Source organism: Salminus brasiliensis, chromosome 1 (genome assembly GCF_030463535.1).
Source record: "Salminus brasiliensis chromosome 1, fSalBra1.hap2, whole genome shotgun sequence".
Lineage (NCBI taxonomy): Eukaryota > Metazoa > Chordata > Actinopteri > Characiformes > Bryconidae > Salminus > Salminus brasiliensis.
The window spans coordinates 61,464,934-61,486,867 of record NC_132878.1 but is presented as its reverse complement, the minus strand read 5'-3'; the positions used below and the strand labels follow the sequence as shown (position 1 = coordinate 61,486,867).

The 21,934-nt window shown below is 39.7% G+C and overlaps 1 protein-coding gene and 1 non-coding gene across 3 annotated transcripts; both read right to left on the bottom strand.

Annotated features, from left to right (window-relative positions):
- Positions 1–11: 11 nt before the first annotated feature.
- ppp4r4 (protein phosphatase 4, regulatory subunit 4) lies at positions 12–21,504 on the bottom strand. Of its 2 annotated transcripts, none has more exons than XM_072684965.1 (25): positions 20,201–21,504; positions 18,871–18,944; positions 14,425–14,527; positions 14,164–14,311; positions 13,834–13,907; positions 13,614–13,720; positions 13,051–13,158; positions 11,058–11,179; positions 10,353–10,475; positions 9,356–9,519; positions 8,358–8,477; positions 7,791–7,868; positions 5,475–5,558; positions 4,991–5,170; positions 4,789–4,894; positions 4,560–4,707; positions 4,289–4,433; positions 3,911–3,949; positions 3,722–3,793; positions 3,119–3,182; positions 2,730–2,810; positions 2,528–2,618; positions 1,743–1,804; positions 1,363–1,528; positions 12–624 (listed from the first exon to the last, which is right to left on the bottom strand). In XM_072684965.1, exons 1-25 carry the CDS (start codon positions 20,303–20,305, stop codon positions 579–581), a joined length of 2,610 nt encoding a protein of 869 aa, XP_072541066.1. In that variant the 5' UTR covers positions 20,306–21,504; the 3' UTR covers positions 12–578. The 2 variants fall into 2 exon arrangements, with proteins under 2 accessions (XP_072541066.1, XP_072541063.1); XM_072684962.1 differs by having other exon boundaries at positions 4,991–5,173; positions 20,201–21,503.
- Positions 5,696–5,859, bottom strand: LOC140538316 (U1 spliceosomal RNA). Its single transcript, XR_011977737.1, has one exon. It is a non-coding gene; the product is annotated as a U1 spliceosomal RNA (small nuclear RNA).
- Positions 21,505–21,934: the final 430 nt, after the last annotated feature.

The window sequence follows — 21,934 nt, the reverse complement described above, 5'->3', positions numbered from 1 at the left end:
CTCAAAATATGTTGTGTTCAACATGGGCTTTATTGATTGGGTTCTGAAAGATTGGCGTGAATAACTCAGGTGCTGTGATGCACCAGGCACAAATGTCACTGGATGGAGAGTCCCAGAACTCTTAAAGGTGACGCTCAGTCATAAAAATACATACTGTGTCTTTTTTCATAGCCAGTTGGAAAATATAAAACAAAGAAATTTTGCAAAGCATGCTATAATACAAGAAACAAAAAATAAATGAACCAATAAATTAAATACGTCATATTACTCCTCCACTCATTTTTTTGAGAAATGGTGCAAATTGTAGTGTGGAATAAGGCAGAGATGGATCAATGTTTACTTTCATTGATGTAAGAAAAAATATCCTGGGGCCCCTTTCCTCCTCCACAGCCTGAGCAAGGGAGTTCAGCTGGTCCTGCTACAGAGGAGGAACAAGGGATGGACACAGCAACAGGCAGACGATGTATCTCCAGGATGGACACGGAGAGCCATTATGTCCTTCTCCAAGCTCCACGTAACGGGACGGGGGGTCACTTCACAACAGCCACTATGCCTAAGTCCTCTCAACTGAGTGCCTGTCACTCCCTCCCAGACTGCATGCCAAAAGAATTGGACTTCCTTTGTCTAATGGGCAAACAATAAAGATTGGAAGAAGAAAGAGGTTGAAACAGGTGAAGCAATCTGCATTTCAAAGTGTGCCTTTCAAAGTGTGCACAAACGTTCAGTAAACAAGAGCTAGAACTGGAGGAAAAAGTCAGTCTTAGGAGAACTGTGGTATGACATCATGGCATCTACAGGAATTCCTGAAGCAGTTATTAGAAATTAGGCAAATATAAAATCTAGAGTTAAAACGAAGAGAGAACCACCTCTACTTTTAACCTAATTAAATTAGACATCAATAATAGTAATTAAACAACCTAAACCTCACAACAACTTTAATCCGTTTAGAGGCTTCTAACATAAGGTTAAAAATATTTAGAGCATATATTTTGTCACATGTTGTGAAAAGAATAGCAATTGTTATTAGAATTGCTTTTAAGAGTAAAGAAAGAGAATTTCTCAGATGAGAAGAATTTGTGAATCCGGTCCCTGATGCTTCACACAATGTGTATGAAATCTGCATGTTTCTTAACAGTTAACACTGGCAATGTAAAACTACATGTGCATTCAATAAAGATCTGCCCAATTGTATTCTGGACAGTCCTGTGACATTGTGCCAACAATAGAGATTTGAACATCAGTGGGTACTTTAAAAAGCCCTTAAAATCTAGTACTGCTTTGCCAGTCCAACATTCCAATGATCTCTTTGCAAAGTAAAACCATCAAAACCTCTCCTGCAAACATTTCGAAGAACAGACTTACATGGTAAGTTTTCTGGACTGTGTGTCTTTACTGCCGTTGCTCCGATGATCTACAGAGCTGCTTGTGTTACTACGGATCAGTACAGGCATGGAGGAGGTAGAGGGAGTTGAAGACAATGAGGAGGATGCTGAGGCCACGTTGAAATGATGGGATCGCAGGGCATCATCTAGTAGACAAAGAGACTTTTAGGACTTGACATGCGGCAGAATTGAGCATTTAGGAAGGACTTTTCCTATGTTTTCTTAATAGTAAGCAGTTTACACATTTGTAAAACAAAGTTTTAAAAGTAATCTATACTAATATAATAATACTGCAATTTTTAAGGTTTACTAATGTTTGTGTATATGAATAGAACAGTGAGTAAATAAACCATTACTTACCATTGATTGGTATTATGGAACTCTTCCCTGATCCCGGACAACTTCCTGATTCTTTCACTTTTCTGAAAAAGGTTACAAAGTGTGAACGTGGAAAAGAAAAATAAAGCAAGACTTGATAGTACACACCCACTAAGCATATTATTAGAAACACTATACTATTACTGATAATCTCTCGCTCTACCACATCACAGAAGGGTTCCACTGGATTTAGGTCTGACTGCACTAATTGTCATGTTCATAAAGTTTTTGTTTTATGGTGCATTATCATGCTGGCAGTAGCCGTTAGAGGGGAAACTGTGGGCATAAAGGGATGCACATGGTCAGCAAACATACTAAACATAAATAGACTGTGGTATTTAAGAAATGATTGATCATTATTAACCAGCCAAAAGTGAGCCCAGCCAACATCCCCTGCACCATTATATCACTACCTCAATTAGGAGGCATACAAGTGCTCCTAATAAAGTTCTCTGTTCTTTGATCCATTATGCTTCTCAGTGCTTCAGAGAGCTAACAATGAACAATTTAAGAAGATTAATATTCAACAGGTACATTGTTTAAGCAATATGAGGTTTCCCAGCACACTAACTAAACTACTGTAAACAAACCTACTGAGTTGATGTAATATATTTTGACAGATTATTGATTTGCCATTGCTGCAAAACATCTCACTTACAACTACTATGCAAATAATTACGACGTCATTATTATTATTATCATTAGCTAGAGAAAATCTGACTAGACAATTTGTAAAAAATCATTTGTAAAAGCAGTTTCATACTCACAGAGTTTTGTCAGCGTTTGCCATTTTAGGAGTGCTGGGATGGCTACTGAGGGAACGGCTGCGAGCCAGTTTGGCTCTCCGCATTTCCTTACCTGAAAACACCATTATCAATAAAACATTAATATTGTCCCACTTTGTTCTGTCCCCTTGCTAAAAATGACACATGGATCTTTCCTTGCACCTATGCCATATTCCAAACTAACCAGCAGATGTGGACAGGGTGGCTCCAGATGCAGACCCTGACATGCCTTTGCTACCAGAAAGTCCTGCTTTGCTGTCTCTTCCTGCAGAGAATGTCATGGAGACATTACATTAAAATGGATCACAGATAAGGCTGAACAAAAATGACAGAAAGTAAATGTAGAGCAGATTTCAGAGCAGATACAAATACTCTGCTGGAGAGCTACAGCACCGCATAGCTTTGTGTTTCTCTGCTATACCACTTAGAACTCAACTCATTAGCAAATTAACAAGCTGACTCATGTTTGAGAGAGCAGGGACGGCATGAACATGCAGTGATAAGGCTTGGATCTGAGAAAGAAGCTGTATAGGAGTAGATTGTTATATAAATATAAATAGGACAACTACTTACGTTTCTTTTCAGTGTGCTTCTCTCCAACCAGCTTGGCCTCACTCTGCTGCCGTTCTAGGAGTTCCTATATGTCAAATATATAATTAAATTAAACAATTAAACAATTAAACAATTTGTGCACTCCGTTGACATTTTCCGCAGTACACTTTTCAACACTATACAAATTATTATATTTATAAGTATTTATTAGTGGTGTAACAGCTCACAAAACCCGCAGTTAAGATTGAATTACAGTTTTAGATTCACAGAATGGATAAAAAGAAAACAATTACTTTTATTTTGACACAGCCATTTTTTTTTTGGTGACTTTGTAATGGTTTTGTCCATATGCTCTGTTCATGTGACAATTTCACACTGTTATGGTTAAACTTTGACCACCAATCTGCAGATCAAGTGCGGCCCAGAACCCATGGGGGTGTGATACACCCAGATTACAGTTTACCTGTGATTCTCTACACTACTTACAGTTATTAAAATAAAAAGCAACCACCAATACATGCACTTTATATATAAAACAGCAATCTCTTAACACTATTATTGTATTCTATTATAGCCAACTCCCTACCAGCTATCCTATATTGTTCTACAAGGTTGAGGTCTCACCATTTCAAGTAGTAAAGTTTCCTCCTTTTCCTTCTTTTGGTCCAGCAGGTCTCTTTCATGCCTTTTATGATACTGCAGGAGTGAAAAGTGCTCTGAGATCTCAAATCCAACCACACATTCAAAATAAATAAACACTCAAGTACTGGCTACAAGCAACACAACTAAGTGTAAGTCACAGTGAATGAATACCGGTTCTGCAATGTCCATTTTGTCCAGCTCCAAGACTGTCTGAGGAAAAAAAATTAAACTTTTTGCAATTATTATTCTTATTTTTTTTATTTATTTCAAGAGACTAATAGTCAACACCATACTCCAAAAAATGACACCTTGGCAAGTCAACTTAAATCTTGTTGATACATCCATTATTTTGCATTCTGAGATTGTTGATAAAATTCTTAAGATTATTTAATTTATTTCTACATGTATTACTTGTTTTAAGTCTTATCTAAAGGAATTGTTATTTTACATTGGTAGATGATTTAGATTGTTTCAAATAAGTAAGCTGAATAACTTGATAATGTGATTAGATTTATGGTATATTTCATTTTTATGCAGTGCATATCTCACCTTGCGTACTGTGGCCACTACATCTTTGTCTTTTTCACGGCAAAGCAATTTTCTTACACAGAACTCCAGTTCCTGAAGCAGGTGTTTGTCTGCAGGCAACCTGATGGTGGACCTTAATCTGGGCAGCATGTGGCACAGCTTATACCTACCAGTGTCAGACAGAAGATAAAGTCTTCAGTGAAAGAAGATTTCTACTTCAATCTTCTATGTAGATGGCTACATAATATGAGCACTGTACATGAATGGAAATGTGGAAAGATGCGGCTATCACCTGACATTGGCCACAGGGTCATTGACAAGTTCCAGTGCCTGAATGAGGAAGTGCTTGCAGAAGTAGGATTTGGAGAAGAGATCTGTGGCAATCTCACACAAGTCCAGAAACCGTAACCTGTTCCAATAGCTTCTACCTTGAGCAAGTTCTGAGAAAATGTAAGAAACAACAAATGGATTAGAAAATGTCAGTGTATATAAGTCAGTTACCAAAAGTTAGTCTTTTTTACCCTGCATTATTTTGGTGATGATCTCCTGCCGCTGCTCCTGCTTACGATTATAGCGCAAAAACACACACAGTGTCCGAGCAGCTTCTCTTTGGACTGGCAGAACATTCTGGAAAGAGATAGAAATAAAGTTTTAAAAATGTAATAATATCAGCCAAGTGAGTGTGTGTGTAAAAATGTGTATGTATGAATGAGTATGTCTCACATTTGTGGTGATGATGTTAAACATTCTCTGCAAGAAACGGAAGTAGATCTGGTCTCCGGAGATGACGCGGGGCAGGCAGGAATAGCGTTGCAGGAGTTTCTCATGGACCCTCCAACGCAGTGAGGATGCAGCCTTCTGCTCAGCTGAAACCAGGGCAGGCACCAGATCAGGCACATTCACCTGCTAGGAGAGGATGATGGGTGAAAGGAGAAAACTTTGGGTAAAAAGAAGGAATATTTATGGCAGAAACATCACAGAAAACAAACAAGGAATTTGGAAGTAAATGAGAATTTGGGGTAGTTTGGAGAGTACAAATAAAAAAATATATATAATAAATTAGAAATAAAATAAATAAATAATGTAAAACATGGAGACACTAATGCCATGCTTGAGGACAAACACACATTTCTGTATGGCCAGCAGAGGGAGCTGCTGGCCCTATCCTTCTTACCTTAACAAACACACAAACAAACACACAATGTACCTTACTCTCTGGCCCTGCCCCCTCTCCCCTGGATGTTGCCAACTCCAAAGTCTCTTGAAGGTGATTGAGTAGGGCATCCAGTACCTGCCAACAAACCGGGACATAAGCGCTAAAAGCAAAACCTTCACAAAGCACCCATAAATAAGACTAATAAATGTTCTATTAAGATAAGGTAAGATCGTCCTTTATTAGTCCCGCAGAGGGGAAATTCCCAAAAAAATCAGGGGAGAGCGCGAACGCAGTCCCCCACTACCAGAAATTATGCAGTCGAAATTCCCACATTTGGGGAATTCGCAGGGGTCAGCACAACCGGAGTGCAATGGCTGAGCCTCACCCTGGATGAACCACCTTCTTGATCATGGTCTCTCCCCTGCCAGGTAAGTATCGTATTGAAATTGAAAGTATTGAAATTTAGCATCAGAATAACCTGAATTGTTTTTTATATATTAATAATTCAATAAAACATAAAGGGCTTGCATTAATGATCAATAAAAATCACTTTTTAAAAAATGTATTATAACGAAACGTAGACTATGACTAAAAGTAGACATCTGGCAATTAAACATTAATAGGGACCTCTGTTTACTGCTGGGTACAATCTCTACGTCCTAGGGAAGGCTGTTGGAATATTGCTGTGAGGATTAGATTGTATTAAACCACAACAACAATAGTAAGGTTTGGTACTAATGTTGGATGATTAGCTCTCAATTATACCATAACTGTAAGACAGTCTGATAAGTGATATCTTTCCAACATGTGGTGCGACAAGGCCAACTGGAAGGGAAATAATCAATTAATGATCTCAATTGTAATACTGCTACAATCATATATTAGTCCATAGATTAAGATATGGCATTGCTTCATCAATATAGTGCAGTGACTGGCTTGTCCTTAGTACTATTAGTGCTCACTGTGTTTAATGATAATCAATACAGTGAATGTTGTATTACTCAGACGTTTAAAAAGTTTTGTGACAAGTATGTCTGAAAGTTGTCTACTATACTGACAGTAATTATATTTTATTGATAACAATTCCTACATTTATTCCCCTGCAAAACACAGTCACCTATCCTTTTAGAAGCCTTTAATAATAAAATGTTTGGAAGAATGCCTCTAACCACGTACTTCAGTTGGCAGAATGCATTAAATATGTGAATAAATGATTTCTTTCAGAAAAAAAATAAGCCCACCTACCTACCACTAAAATAACATCCCACGAACCCACCCACCAAGCTCTGTTTAATTTTCCATATAGGACATATGAAAAAGCAATGATCAGTAAAAGGAGGGTAAAAGGAAGGTTTTTAATTTCCATAATCAATAGCTCACCTCAGTAATAACTAGTGTCTGTAAACCTTCGGCTGGTGTTCTGTATGCTTGGCACAGCACTGAATGCTAATATGTTGTGTGACTAACATCTCTCAAGGGATCCGTATAAAACAAACAATAGCAAGCTCCTAACGTCAGCTACAGAGAAGTAGTGCATTCACTCATCCCACACAAACACAGTGGTCTGAAACGTCCACAAGCAGACCCCCCACACACTGACACACATACATTAGGACATTCAGATGTTCAGTTTCCAGCAGCTGTACAGCATCCCCTCCTGTAATATCTCTCTGCTGAGATATTTAAATGGTGAACTACAATAGTACCTCAGCTAAATTGAACTGAAGCTTTGGCCAGATAAAAATAATAATCAATCCCCAATGCCATCGTCTGTTCCACCATCATGTTGTAGACATGTAAAATCATACCTTACAGCAATACTGCAGTGGTCTCTACAGCCAGATTCTTTCCCATTTTGAATACTAGGAAAACTCCCTTTTGATGATGTATCTTGAAAATGGACATAATAATTGTTTATACATAACTAATGTTACTGAGTTAAATGCAAACAGTTAGCTAATGGTACTGCTATTTGGCTAAGGCTAAATATCATATAGGACTGAAACTAAAACTAATCCACACCCCAAACACAACGGCCGATGTCAGCAAAGGCAAGCTGAGCTCTGAAAGAAGAAGCTTAGTCGAGCAGAAACGGAAAGGGTTCTATATCCAAGAGAAGAGTCAGCTGTCTGACACACTGCAAGGAGAGATCATCCCAGAACAGATACTCTCAATGGGGAGTGTTGTCAAATGTTATACCACCCCATGTGCCAAAGGAACAACAGCAATGAATCTGTAGACTATCCATCAGACAAATATCCACTCACCTATATATGTAACGCTCAAATATGCATGTTCTCAGACAAAAATGCGCGTGCACACACACACACACACACACACACACACACACACACACACGTGTCCCACCTCTAATGAATCATCCTGCAGCAAAGTGATGAGCTCTTTGTGTACATAGTGCACATTTGGGCCCAGCAGTTTAACCACCTGAAACAAAAAGGGACATAATAGGACTGTAGTGCACAACCTCAATCTCAGGATATAGTTACCTTAAATCCAGGGTTACAAAAACAGTGTCTACACCAGAGTAACAGCTAGTGTAATAACCCCTTAGACTCGATAATAAGGTTCCTATGAGTACATGAGTACATTTAACATTAGGTCAATAAAGCCCAAAACACACTTTTTCCGCTGTCCCAAATCTTACCCCTTGTACTTATCCTATCAATCTCTTCAAACTGTATGTCACATTCAGATTGTGTTATTTTCTAAACAGTAATACATCATTTTAGAAGCGTGAGTAGATACATATTCATCACTGGTATGCAAAAACCTCTATATATACACAACTGCCACATTCAGATTACATCAAAAAGTGAAAAATTACAAAAATGGAGATATACTATTACCAACAAAGATATACTGCAAGTCTTATACAATATGGTCCAATATATGGAGGGAATCTAGAGTTTGTACCTCATGGAACCCTTCAGCAGCTGTCCGCCGGACTGAGATTTCAGGGTCATGACACAAACTTGAAAAGGTCCGGTATAACTCAGACAAGAAGTGATTTGGGTCAGCAAATAACACCATAGCCTACAGGAAGAGGTAATAATGTAAAAAAAACAGTGATTACACTAAATTGGACATAAATAAAATAAAATAAAAAAGTGGTAGGGTTTGTCAGCCCATCTGCATGGTAAGCATAAGTGATTTTACAGGGTATCATACATATGTAGTCATAAGAAAAGATAACAACTAATCTAGCCTAGCCTATTTGAGAATAGCTTGTCAAATTCATAACAAATGTAAAATAAGTATTAGAATAGGAACATTTAGGAGGCTTTCCATACCTAAATATCTGTAAAATATATAACCGATTAATGTGAATGCTCTTTAAATCAAAGACATAAATACTTGATTGCTTTTACATGTCTTTAAATAATATATGATATTCTAAGCTCTTGTAATCACCAGTTAGGGAATCGTCTGGACCTATCTTAACGATACAGACAGTTATCATTATGCACAATTTTCAGCTGAGTATCTGCCTCTATTTATAACCAGCACAGAAAGCACAGCATTGCTTCAGTAGAGGCAAATAGAGCAGTTACAGGTTTAATGTCTTCAAATGAGCTTCCATATCAAAGAGCCCTGTCACAGGAGATCTCTGTGCAGATTTTTCTAAAATTTCAAAGTACATCATTCAGATTCTGAGTATGTTATGAGAATATGGGGGTCAGCTCTATGCACATTTGAAGTACTATGCTAGCAAGACTTCAAAAATCAATGTGGCCCTTTTAAGGGCTATTTTAATTAAGAGTTCCTTATCTTTTCATATCTGTCTTGGTTTAGTATTACATATGCAAGAATGACCCTAACTTGATTCAATGATGTCAAGATATCCAAACGCTTTGAAGGTCACAACCAGCTCTTGATAGAACACTGAGACAGTGGTGGTCTCTGTCACTCACAGGGAAGTTGTAGGCGCAATTCCTGCGCACCAGTGCGTACTTGTTCTCCAGCTCCAGGGGGTAGGGCTGGCTTTCGCAGTGACCGTTCTCATGCTGCAGTCCCAGGCAGCACAGCTTCTTATAGAACTCTAGAAACCAGAGGTGCTGTTCATCTGTGAAAGATGCTGTTTGGAAGTAAAAGGAAGGAGTCATTATAAGCACAGATTTAGATTAGTATTTAGGGGAGCGGAACATTTTATCTCATGTGAAATCAAAGACAGAAGGGGCATTTGAGAAAAGCTCAGAAGAGGTCCACTGGCATCTGAGCACACAACGGCTGGCTTTCGACAGAGAGGCCAGTCTGTGCCAAGCCAAGTCAATGCTCAGATGGTGCATTTAGCATTGTGCCTGAAGTAGTGAGAGCATGCAGTATCCCGAACTGTGACTCATCAACAATTAGTTATCAAATTACAGCTTCATTAAGACACAGGGCATCATCATCATCATCATCATCATCATTATCATCAGTAACATCACACAACTCCCGGTCATCCACAGATCAATATGTTGCTTAGTTGCCATAATTAGCACACACAACATAATGTATGCTGTGTAATGAAAGTTACATGTAAATATAACTGTCTATAGACTCTCCATCTGGCAGAATGAACACAAAGAAGCCATGGGCCTGGGGTTTCAGCACAGAAAAGGCTTAACAAAAGCATCACTAGAGCTATGGAACAACAATCAACACTGTAGAAAAGGCAATATTAAAAATAATATTTTATTCTTAATAATGTATCACTCTAAAGCATGAAATAAAATGTTTTTGAATTGCCAAGACTTTCTCCATTGAATTCAATGCAGATTTGCCATTACTGGGCATTGACTGTCGTAGTTACTGAGCAACTGTAACCAAGGAGGGTAGGATTTGAAACCATGAATTCTCGTGCTTCAATATCCTCCTACTTGCCAACCTTAACAGTAGCTCAGGTGTGAGTACGATTCAGACACCCACCTGAGAGGCCATGACAGAGCTTGCCATACTGAAAGGACAGGGAGGCCAGCACTGCCTCATCAGCTTTAAAGCACTTCTCACAGAATGTCTTCACCAGGGGAAATATAACACGTGTCCTGTCATCTGTGGAGAAAGGGTGAGAGGAAGTCAGAGAGACTGTGTGAGACTGATGTCCAGACTCATCTCTAGTCAGCATAGCAACGATCACTGCTTGTCTATTTCTGTATCTGATGTCCCAGTGTGCCTGATATATGGCTTCAGATGTCAAAAAAGAAGAGATAATTCATCAAGGATGTTGGAAACGACGGGTGGCATCCTGACAAAAACAAGAATTGTGCATGATGTGCACTTCAAAATCTGCCTGACGATAAAACTGTGATCTTTGTTCATCGAACAACTAAAATGAAATACAAACGGCCCTTCATTCTACAATAAAAAGGAGTTTTTCTACAGAAATAAAACACAGCAACAGAATTTGAACGTATCTATGTACATGTGTACTGTGGTCCAGCAACATATAACACATTAGAGTAGATGTGTACCAGCTGCACAGTTATGCATTGCCATATGAATGTTATATGCATGCCAAATTACTGATGTCACATAACAAGACTAGGATACAGTTTTGTTTTATTTCTTATTCACTGCTGTTTAGAAGAAAAGTTCTGCATTATGTTGGCCATGTGGACATATACTGTAGCTCACCATTGTCAAACATCTCTAGAAGGTTAATGATCGTGTCAAAAGCCGCCAGTCTTACAGTGCTGCCCTCGTCTCTGGCCAACTCGACCAATTCTGGCAGGACCACAGCCTTTGTATGGTCCAGTCTGGGGAAAAAAAATAGAAAAGAAAAAAAAATACATCCAACATAAAAAAATCTGTACCTGTGTAACACACTGACATTTATACATACAAATTCATCCACACTATAAAGAAAAAAAAGGTTTTATGATTAATCTGTGTCAAGTGGTCGCACACAAATAAAATACCTGCTCAACAAAACAACTGCTCTCTTTAACTTCGCTTTTTTTGGCAACTGTGTTGATTTTATTTATGTGCAACCACTTGACACAGCTTCATAAAATAAAAAAAAATATTTTTTTTCAGTCGTCCATGCAAAGAATAACACAGTCAGGTTAAAAACATGCATGTTCCATGACAAACAGGTGGCAAAACATGGTGCCTTGTAAGTATTTAAACATCCAAATCATAAGATTTGTCTGGATTACAAATGACACTTACACAGATTGTTCCAGAAATTCATTATTATTATTAAGCAGATCTTATTAGTAAAAAATAATGTTTTAGAGATCAGATTTGCTTCCTAGCAGATTGATGTTCAGGTATCTTGGGCGAACACAATTTTCAAATAGCGGCTCAGATTGTAAAGGTGCACGTATTTGTCACTTTACAGTGTACACTGTACAGCGAAATGTGTCTTCCGCATTTAACCCATCTGGTAGTGAACACACACTCACACACACGTGTTAGGGGCAGTGAGTACACACACACACACAACGCCAACTCCAGCGCCCAGGGAGCAGAGAGGGTAAAGGGCCTTGCTCAAGGGCCCAACAGTGGCAGCTTGCCGAGCCCGGGAATCGAACCCACAACCCTGTTATCAATATCCCGGCGCTCTAACCGCTGAGCCACCACTGCCCCAAAAGACTGGACCGAAATCTGGACCTTTCAATTGTTAAACATTACATTTTTTGTTTGTTGAATCACTCCTACATTGCGTGCTTGGGCTTGTCCCTGGGACCACTGTCATGCGGAAAGGTAAACTTTGATGATAAAACAGCAAATTACATTACAAATTATAACTATACATTATGCACTATATTACGAAAAAATGACACAAATATATAAAAAACAACGTTCGTAACTTAGTCAGGCTTTAGTTTTTGAAGCAGATTGTCAAGCAGTATCACACTCTATTTTGCACCAAACATCCATGATGGTGTTTATTGAGGAATGGAGAGTGTTAGGTATGCGCAACACATAGTGTTTTGAATTTTGGTCTCATCTGACCACCAAACTTACTGGCAAACTCCAGACATGTATTAATGGCATCTGTCTAGCTGCCCTCCAATATAGTTGCATGCAGAGCTCTTGATATTGATTAATGCTGCACGATTACTCAACTTTAGTCAGTTATTGAACTCTGATGATGTCCTCACAAGTTCCGTTCTTGCTCTGATTAAGTTGTGAGGGATGGCCTTGTCTAGACAGTGCTTTGGTGGTATGATGCAGCTTTCATTTCCCCACAGCTGATGCTACAGTGCTCAATGGAACCTAAACACTTGTTTCACAGCCTTTCCAACCTGTTGCATGTATATAGCTTTATCACTATTTTTTCTAGAATGCTCTTTGTTCAATACAAAAAACAGTGTCATTTGTAATCCAGGCAAATCTGATAATTTTTAAGGGGGGTTATTTTATGCAAGGCACTGTGTGTTACCAGCTTAAAAGTAAGTTTCTCACAACAGAACAGTTCCTTGTGAGCATGCAGTCAATCAATATTTTCACATCCCAACAGGAGGTTATTCAAACTGGTATCTAGGTGCATTCCTAACATCATGACTGATTTTTTTATCCACCTCTCAGACACTCTGATATCCTGTACTGGTAACAAGGCCATTCAAACTCATTGAAGACCCAACTTTCATATTAGTCTTTTTTTCTTTTTTCTTTTTACCCAATTCCCCTGGCGATGTTCTCCAGCTGCCGACACATGCAGGAGCGCACCTCGTACTCCACGTCCTGACACAACGACCTGACCAGAGGCAGCAGGTCCTTCTTCACTCTGCAGAGGGCAGCCACAGTAAATAGTCTGAGAAATTATTACTAGTAGTAGGACAGTGCCGATATTACAATTAAATTAAAAAAAGTTAAAGAAACAAATCACATCATTTAAAAAGGATTTGCACATGCTGCTTTTTGTCCGTTTTTGTCTGATACACTGTAAAAGCTTGTAAGTCATGGTGTATTACTTATTATGACCAACAAGAAATAGCTTTAATTATCTCTAATAACACATCTAAAACATTCAAAGATAACATTGAATGGAAAATCTCTCCTCATTACATACAACCTCTGGCAAAATCCATTTTAGATTAACAAAACAAAGCATTTCTGGACAAGTTTCAGAGTAGTACTTAGGTCAGAGAGAACAACACAGCAATTTCTGATTATTTCTAATTACACTTTTTGTATGGCCTTCTTATAGGCAGAGAAAACAAAAAACTTTGGCAAACTCACACTGATGACTCAAACTTGGCAGTAACCTTCCCCAGGATGCGACAGCTGGCCAGACGGGCTGGTACAGACTGGGAGAGCTGAGCTTTAGATACCAGTGGGCTAAGAATCTGCAAACACAAATAGATCACTGCAGTGGTAAAGTTTCTTTTCTACTGCTCCATAGGCTATTAATCAGCTTATCTCCACACAGTAATGGAAACATTTAAAAAGTTTGTATTACCTCCTGTCTAATGGTTTCTTTTGGTAAAGCATCAATAGCTGATAGCAAAGTCTCTAGCCAAGCATTGCCAACCACTGTTGAAAACACAACAAAGAGAAAAACAAAGCTGGAACCGAGTCTCAGAGAGAAATGCAGAATTTACCCTGAACCTTAACATTTGACACCTCTTTATATAGAAACACAATATAATATAATGCCCTCTAAATGCCCTCTAGCTTCAGGCCTGAACACAGCAGAACCTTAGAAAAGACATTATTATATGCCTAACTGTGAAGCTAGGACTCCATTTTGAACTTTTAATAATTCAGGATTATTGTGGAGACTGCTAACCTGCATCCCTGTGGTCTAGGTTGAGCAGAACTATCTGCAGGATTGAGTGGGTGTGCGTCTGGATGAGGACAATGTCGTCTTGGAGAATGGTCAAGAAAGAGCCTGCTGCGGCGAGCTGCATGTCTGCCCCTGCGACGTGCAGCACCTCCTGTGTGTGGGTGGGAAAAGCTCTGGATGATCATTAAGCAAACGCTACATATCAATGAAGCATTCCCTGATCTCAAGGCTGAGAAGACTGAGATGGAGCAGAACTTGGCCTACCCTGACTTTTGGCACCACCCTCCGGAACGTCTCTGCTGGGTTCTGACGCACCAGGTTTGGCAAGTTCACGATCACACTGGCTCGTTGGACATCCTGACCAGAGCTGGCAAGAAGACACAGCGAAACAGTGAATATTCAGTTTTTGCATTTTGCTGAATATCAAAGTCCATGAAAAGCTCAAGTACTGTATTACTGTCTGGTTTCCTGTAACATCTCCAATTACTTTCATTAGTTTGACAGCCAAATATGAGCATCATACCCAATCTAGAAATAGCAGCAACGCGTCTTTGAAAACATGATCTGAAGACACTATCGTGACATATTTTAAAATAGATGGCTTCAATTTAGGCTTAAGACAATGCACACTTTCGGACTGAATGTTTGGTTATCAGTTTCAGCCATCAGTAAATGTGCTTTTACTGGACACATGTGGAGCAACAGAACATTCGATTTGATTTCCGTGAATTACCTTCACATTAATAAGTGCCACTGAGTTATTGGTGCAGAATCTCTCCGTGCAGCACTGACAAAACCAGGCTTGTCCATTTTTATCTGAGAAACTACATTGGTGATCTAAAGAATTCCTCAAATTATTTTGTGTCTACAAGACTTAGTCCCTCTCTATAAAATGCTAAGAACAGAAGAATAGAAATATCCACATAAATGTTTTTGGAAGAGCATACATTGACAAAAGGGTCCTTGTCTGACAGTTCTCTATGTACTGTTGCTCTAAATAATGAACCATAAACAGGTATTCATTACTATTTCAGAGGTAGGTTGTCCTCCATTGGCCTTTGTTGGCAGAGGGTTACTTAATAACTACGATAGGGCTTTGCCTGCTGCCAAGTCTGTCGAAGAAGAAGGTAATGCGGTCATGGTTTGTGCACATTCTGAATATGGGCAATAATGTTCAGCACCTTTGCAATACGTCTGTTTATGGACCAGTTGACAAAGGCACTACATGGGGAGCAGAGCAGCTGGTATCTACGAGGAGAGGAGTGACTTAATCAGCTAAAGACCAGGTGATGAGGGGGTCCAGTAACACAATCCAAGTCCTTAGGCACACACCCTGATCTGACTGAATGCTTGGGCCATGTCCTTCCTGGAGGGTAGTCAGAAAGTAAAAAGAGCCACACTCGCATTTGTAATTAGGTTTGACTGTCGAGTGAAGGATGAGCAGTATACTTAGGTTTCATAAGGAAACAAAGCCTGCTCAGATAGGCTTTAAAAGGCTAGACATTTGCTTAGGCCGAATGCCATGTGTGACTTGCAAGACTTGAAAAAGTTGACACATCATAAAGCCTAAAGCATGAAGCCTCTTGCTACACTGCATTCACTCAAGCAAGACTTTGAAATCAGACTCAGCAATAAGTAATCGTACACTTTTTTTTCCCTATCGCAAAGGACATTAGGGTGAAATAACTAAAGAAAACAGCAAACGTATTAACAATTCTGACAACAAAAAAAAAAAAAAGGTTTGACACTTCATTAAAATTTCGTATGCAGTCACAGTGTGAGCTTTGCGCAGATAGATGTATGATCTGCACAAAGCTCACACTGTCTGACCCCATATCCTACTCTTATGGCTACCTAATTTTCCTTTTTCCTTTTAATATAATTTGATTTATTTCATAAAAAACATCTTCTGGTTAATAACCGAATAATACATCTGGAGAGTAAGGCAAGCAAGAAAGAAAGAGATAATTACATTTCTCTGTAGAACTCTAAACTTTATTTAGTTTCATCAAGTGTTGACCCTATCATTGAGACATTAGTCTGGTCTCTGGCGATGCCACAGCCATCCATTGCTGAATCCCAGAGAGCATAATTGGCAATGCTTTCTCTCATCACTCAGCACAGTGCTAGCCAACACGGGTGCTGGCGCTACATATTTGGACAGTTAGCGTTCTCCAACAAGCATATTGAGCTGTCCAATGACATTGCATTAGCAACAGAAAAAATGCAAAAGTGCTTCCCTAGTGTCCCAGAGGAAGCATGTGGTAGTCATCATGCTCCCAAGCACTCTCAAGGACTCTGTCTTTAAGGACTCTCAAAATTGTCTTTTTAATTGGATTCTGCATATTTCAAGAATGCAACTACTGAATAGTTTCATCTTTCAAATATTATCCATATATGGAAATACTGTATAAGAATAAGGACATGTTTCACTTGAATTATTAAAATGGGTAAATGGTAAACAAACCAATCCATTTAAAATAGAGATGTAAATCATATTTAGTTATGGAGTTGACAACAGAGTGCTACTGCTGATTAGCAAGCATTTAGCTTGATAAACAAATGTTTGTTTCCCAGTGGAAGTGCATGGTTTTAAGTGCTAAAAGTAATATTTCAGAATACTATTAAATACTGGTTGTATCCCTAGACACTTTTCCATACTTCAGTCCATACGGAAAATCGAAATGAATGAGAATTCAAAAATATAAGTGTTTTAAAATGAACCCCCTCAAGAGTCTAAAATACATTCATTTTCTACTCCCTGTGGAGAAACATTACATTTGTGTAATCACAATCCATGGGATGTCTGAGCATGAGAGACTCACTCCACCTCTGTTCATCCCTCCAACTGCTCATCCACAACTTAACAAGCAGTCTTCCTCTTTGTCATTTCACAGATTTGCTGGCAGCCTGCTTTTAAACACCAAGTGACAGCCAACAGGGGCAATTAAATTGTTCTCAGAACTAGTTTGCTGCCCAAGGGAGGCGAGGTGTGTATTGGCTCTGGCACTTAATTAGCTCAGAGAAGGAGCATTACGTTGTGTTTTTTTTTGTAGGTTAAAGACAGACACAAGGAACATGATCCCTAAACAGCTGGTGTAAAGCCAAAACAAACAATTCTGTCAACATTTAGATTGACAGGTTGATTTTGTCCCATGTTCAGACAAAAACTACTGAGGCGCCAATCCCACCAGATTGGTATTGAAACAGATGCTGACCTTATTAAAGGATATAAGTCAGATGCAATTTATCAAACTGATCAAATATGGTACCTCAGCCATGGTCATTACAATTTTACACAAAACTACACAGTAATCAGAATAGTACTTTCTGACATCTGTAGCCTATTAATATGTACTGTACATTTATGGTTAAGGTGATCCAGTATGTGAAATGTGATCAAGTATGTGAAACAATAGTACAGCTTGTTTTATCACAATTTTGCAATCATTTTGTTGCAGTTGCGAAAAATATTCTGTGCAAAGATATATATTAATGCACTTGAAGGTGAGCAATAGTGCAGCATTGTTATCACTTTTGTATCACTTATGTTGTAAAAATAAAGACATTTATTTTTTGGCCCATGAGAACAAAAAACAAGGCATACTGTGATAGTATTTGACAGGATGCTCCTGGAGAAGTGGAGTGTTCTAGGGAAATCTGATAAAAGTATAACTCAATCGCCTGAGTAATCAGAACCTACCCATCCAACTTTAACAAGCTTAAATCCTCCCTCAGATAGCGAGGCATCTCTGTTGTACCTGTTCGTTTGAGTGTCAGTAACACACTAGATTAAGAATGGTGTCTCTCAGAGGTCTGGTCCTCCGGAGACTAGCACACAGTTAACTTTGCCAGGGACATCAATGAAAGGCCACTCACTAGTTGCATTATTCATGAGACGCGTACATCAGCGACGACATAGCATCCCATGACCTGCTGAGCTGAACACTCTTAGCCAGGCAGCAGGCGATGAGAAGTCATGAAGTGTGCAGCTTAACCCAAATATAAGAAGTTTTTATTAACCACACTGCCAACCTAACAAGCATCTACTCTAAGAAATGACCACTAGGCAAAATGGTCTGGATAATGAAGTTAATTAAGAGTAATTTAAGCTACAAAAAAACATTTAGGGCAATGGAGTTGTAAAAAGAAACAAGCCTGTGAATCCTTTTAGAAGTATCTGGATTTTTCTTTCCCCGATAGGCTCCTATATCCTAGGCTAGTTGGATTTTCATCTTATGCATCACATCATAACAAATACAGACATTCAATTTTACAAACACACAACATCTCACAGTGCCATATCTTTACTATAAAATTAATTAAATTATATATTAACAATGCAAACAGTATGAAATGTCAAATTCTGTTAAAAGTATATGGAAAAGAGGGTAACTGGAGTCATGTGTTCTAAACAATTCAGGAGAGAGTGCACCACCATATCACAAACCAGATTACTTTAACCTTTGGTTGCCTATAAACTACTAAAACTATAACAGTTATTTCTATTTTTGGTTCCTTAATATCAGTGACAGTATAGTTATACCTGATCGGACCTAAGGGAAAATCCAAGTCACAAACTTCACCAAACCAAAATGATAAAATAATGTGTTTGGCCATAATGAGTATTTTTGCAGATTTTTAAAGTGATGATCCAAAAAGCTTCAATTAATAATTCCATAAAGGTATAGAATTTGCCAGTGTCCTTACCTGAGGAGGTAGACGGCCCGCTCTATGTCATTCAGATCTTCATCAACAGTTAACTTGTCAATCTCTTCTGCAGTCTGTAAAAAACATAAAAATGGAAATGAAATATAAATAAATAAACCAATAAATAAACAAAGCATATATAATAATAATAATAATAATAACAAGCACATGTTCCAGCCTTATGGTAGTTAAACAATCAAGAACACATTTTGTATCAATCTTTAACAGACAGTATTTGAATCAGATTGTGTGTGTTTGTCAAAGGTCGACAGACACTAGGAAAGATATGCCAAATATGTAGTCTTCCATGTATCCACTAGTATCTCATACCAAAATAAACCTATGCTTCATAAGAATCTTGATTTGAAATAGGTGGATGGACAGCAACCGATTCCATTACTGCTTAAAGATGACTCAGCCAAATGTGTGAGGGGGTTTGCAGCGAGGCAGGATGTGAAGCACGATGGACTGCGTGGGAAGAAAGTGTGGGGGACGGGAGCCATGTGGGTGACGAGTCTATTACTTCAGGGCTTCTCTCATTAGCCGAAAAGCTTCTTGCTGGAACCTCCCTACAAAAAAAAGCATGGACAGAGAACACCCGCCCCCCTCGTACGCAACAAATTCCTTTCATCCGGTGTGTGATAAGCCTATATTCGGGCAAGAGGGGAAGATAGTAAGTTCATCTTTTCAATTCTGTTGCTGGTGGTAGAGCAGCTTACCTCGCCCCTGTGGCATTTAGGATAATAAGTGCATACTGGTTGTACAAATGTAGGCTACATGACTGGGAACGCAGTCACTGGGCATGGTAGAAATCCTCTATCTGGTAGATATACTGCAGTGGAGTGGAGTGGAGGAGGCAAGGTAGGGATGCGCACAGCTGACAGAAACTGCGTCACTCACTAAAGCGATGTGGGCAACCCCCAGCCTCCCTACCAGCAGTGTCTAGCCTCCTCCACAGTAACTCCTCACGTACCGTGCTTCTCAATGAGCAGCAACAAACTGCCTTCAAGCTGAAAAATCTGGAATCGGTGTAGGATAATAGGAGTCTCATCTGGAGCACATCCACCTGTTTATCACTAAGTCACAAGGAATACAGCATCACTTTCTCACAGCCTAGAGGGTTGTAAGGAGAAAATGTATGCTGGGTTTCTACCTTTCCAGTTAATCAGCCTTTTTTTTTTTAATACACAACACCATCTGTGTGGGCGGCATGCCTTCAAATACACAGCCTGCCACTTCCACATTTTCTCTTACAGATACATGGCAGGCATTTCATGGTTGAGAAAGAAAATGGTAAACCCCTGAGGACGAAGAAATGTGAGGTGAATACCTTCAGGCTCCTGCGTATGGGTCTCTCGATGAATGTGAGGTCCTGCAGGTCATCTATCTGTCCAAACAGACCGGACTGGCTGAGAGTCATTTTGCCGATAAACATCTGGTCCAGGTTTCTTCTTAATGGATGTGATGGAGGAGAAGTCGTTATAGCCCTGTCATGGTTGCAGCTTCTTAACTCTTTAACGATGATTTCTTTGACGGAGAGAAGCTGTTCCTCCCACGACAAGAAAAAAAAATGAATACCTCCTTCAGGTTACAGGACTTCGATGGCTATAGCTAACTAATTCATCGGGTGCTGGAGATGCTCTGCTCTGCTCTGCTCTTTCAGAAGCCTCTAATCATGTCCAGTCAGGGAGGGAATGAAAAAACACTGGCGTTGGCAAAAAACCCACACGACGCAGAGCTGGGACTCCAACAAACGAGTGACTTTAAACTTTGTAAGGAATATCGGTGGCTGTAACGAAGCTAGTTTTCCCATTGCCGCAGCTGTCACACTCATACATCCACACACACACGCACACGCACGCACGCGCGCGCGCGCGTTGGGAATGGCTGGCTGGCTGGCTATCACAGAGATAGCCTTCTCTGACTAACTAGCTAGCTATACAGGCCAAACCATCACTGCTAGCTAAATGAACCAACTGTGGGACTTGAGACGCAAGTTCGCAACACGGTGGAGTCCAACACCGAGCTAGGATAGCTAGCTAGGTTACATTTGAAGTTGGAGAAAATATCGCTGGTGTATGAACGACCAAACGGATACCCCCCCTTTCCGTCGTCGAAAAGACGTAGCTAGCTAAACTAGCTGGCACAGACAACCAGCTCTTACATAAATTCGGTTAGTTAGCCAACAGTGTGGCGCTAGCTCCAGCAGGCTAGCCTAAGTTGATAATACGAGATAGCTAGCCCACTCACGACACTGCCAGGCTACGAAACGCTACGGAAACGTCACATTACAAACGGACCCCGTTATCCTAATGGAGATGAGGTTGTCCGAAATGACGCTAGATGTCCTCCATATCTGCTCTCTAAAGAGCGCTGGCCGACGTTAAGCTGGGAGTCAAATTGTGCAGCCAGAACAAACCGCTCCACACCACGCAAACGCACTGCACCAACTCAGCCGGTTTCCATAGAGACCGCATGCCACCGTAGTGTGGAGCAGCTCAAGCGTCACGGCGCTCGGACCTAGTTCGTCATCAGCGGATGATGACCTACAGAGCTGGACACCAAAACACGCACCAGTAGCGAGAAAGAAAGAAGCCACGACAGCCGCAACGCAAGCGTCGGGTACACCCGGACCCACGCATTGTCCAAGTAGCCGGCATGTGGGTTTCACAGAGCAGGACTTCTCCTGGATAGCTTAAGCCAAAAGTTGGCTGCCCTCCTATTGGACAGTTCTGACTTTTGACTTAAAGGGGTGGTTTCATTTTCTTTCAGAAATGAAAGAATACTAAAATAATAAATACAATTAAATAATAAAGTTAGTTTTTTAACTACAACTAAAGTAACATGTTTTCAGTGTCATTTTTGTGCTACTGTGTATCAGGAGTAATCTAACCCATTACATTCCACAAAAAAGGGGGTTGGATCCGTTTCTGCTAGGTGCTGGCTGGCACTTGAAGGCAGCCACACAGCACATCTTGAAGCAGACGGCAATTCAACAGGCTCATCCAACACTCTTAAAAATAAAGGTGCTACAAATGGTTCTTTGAGTGATGCCATAGAAGAA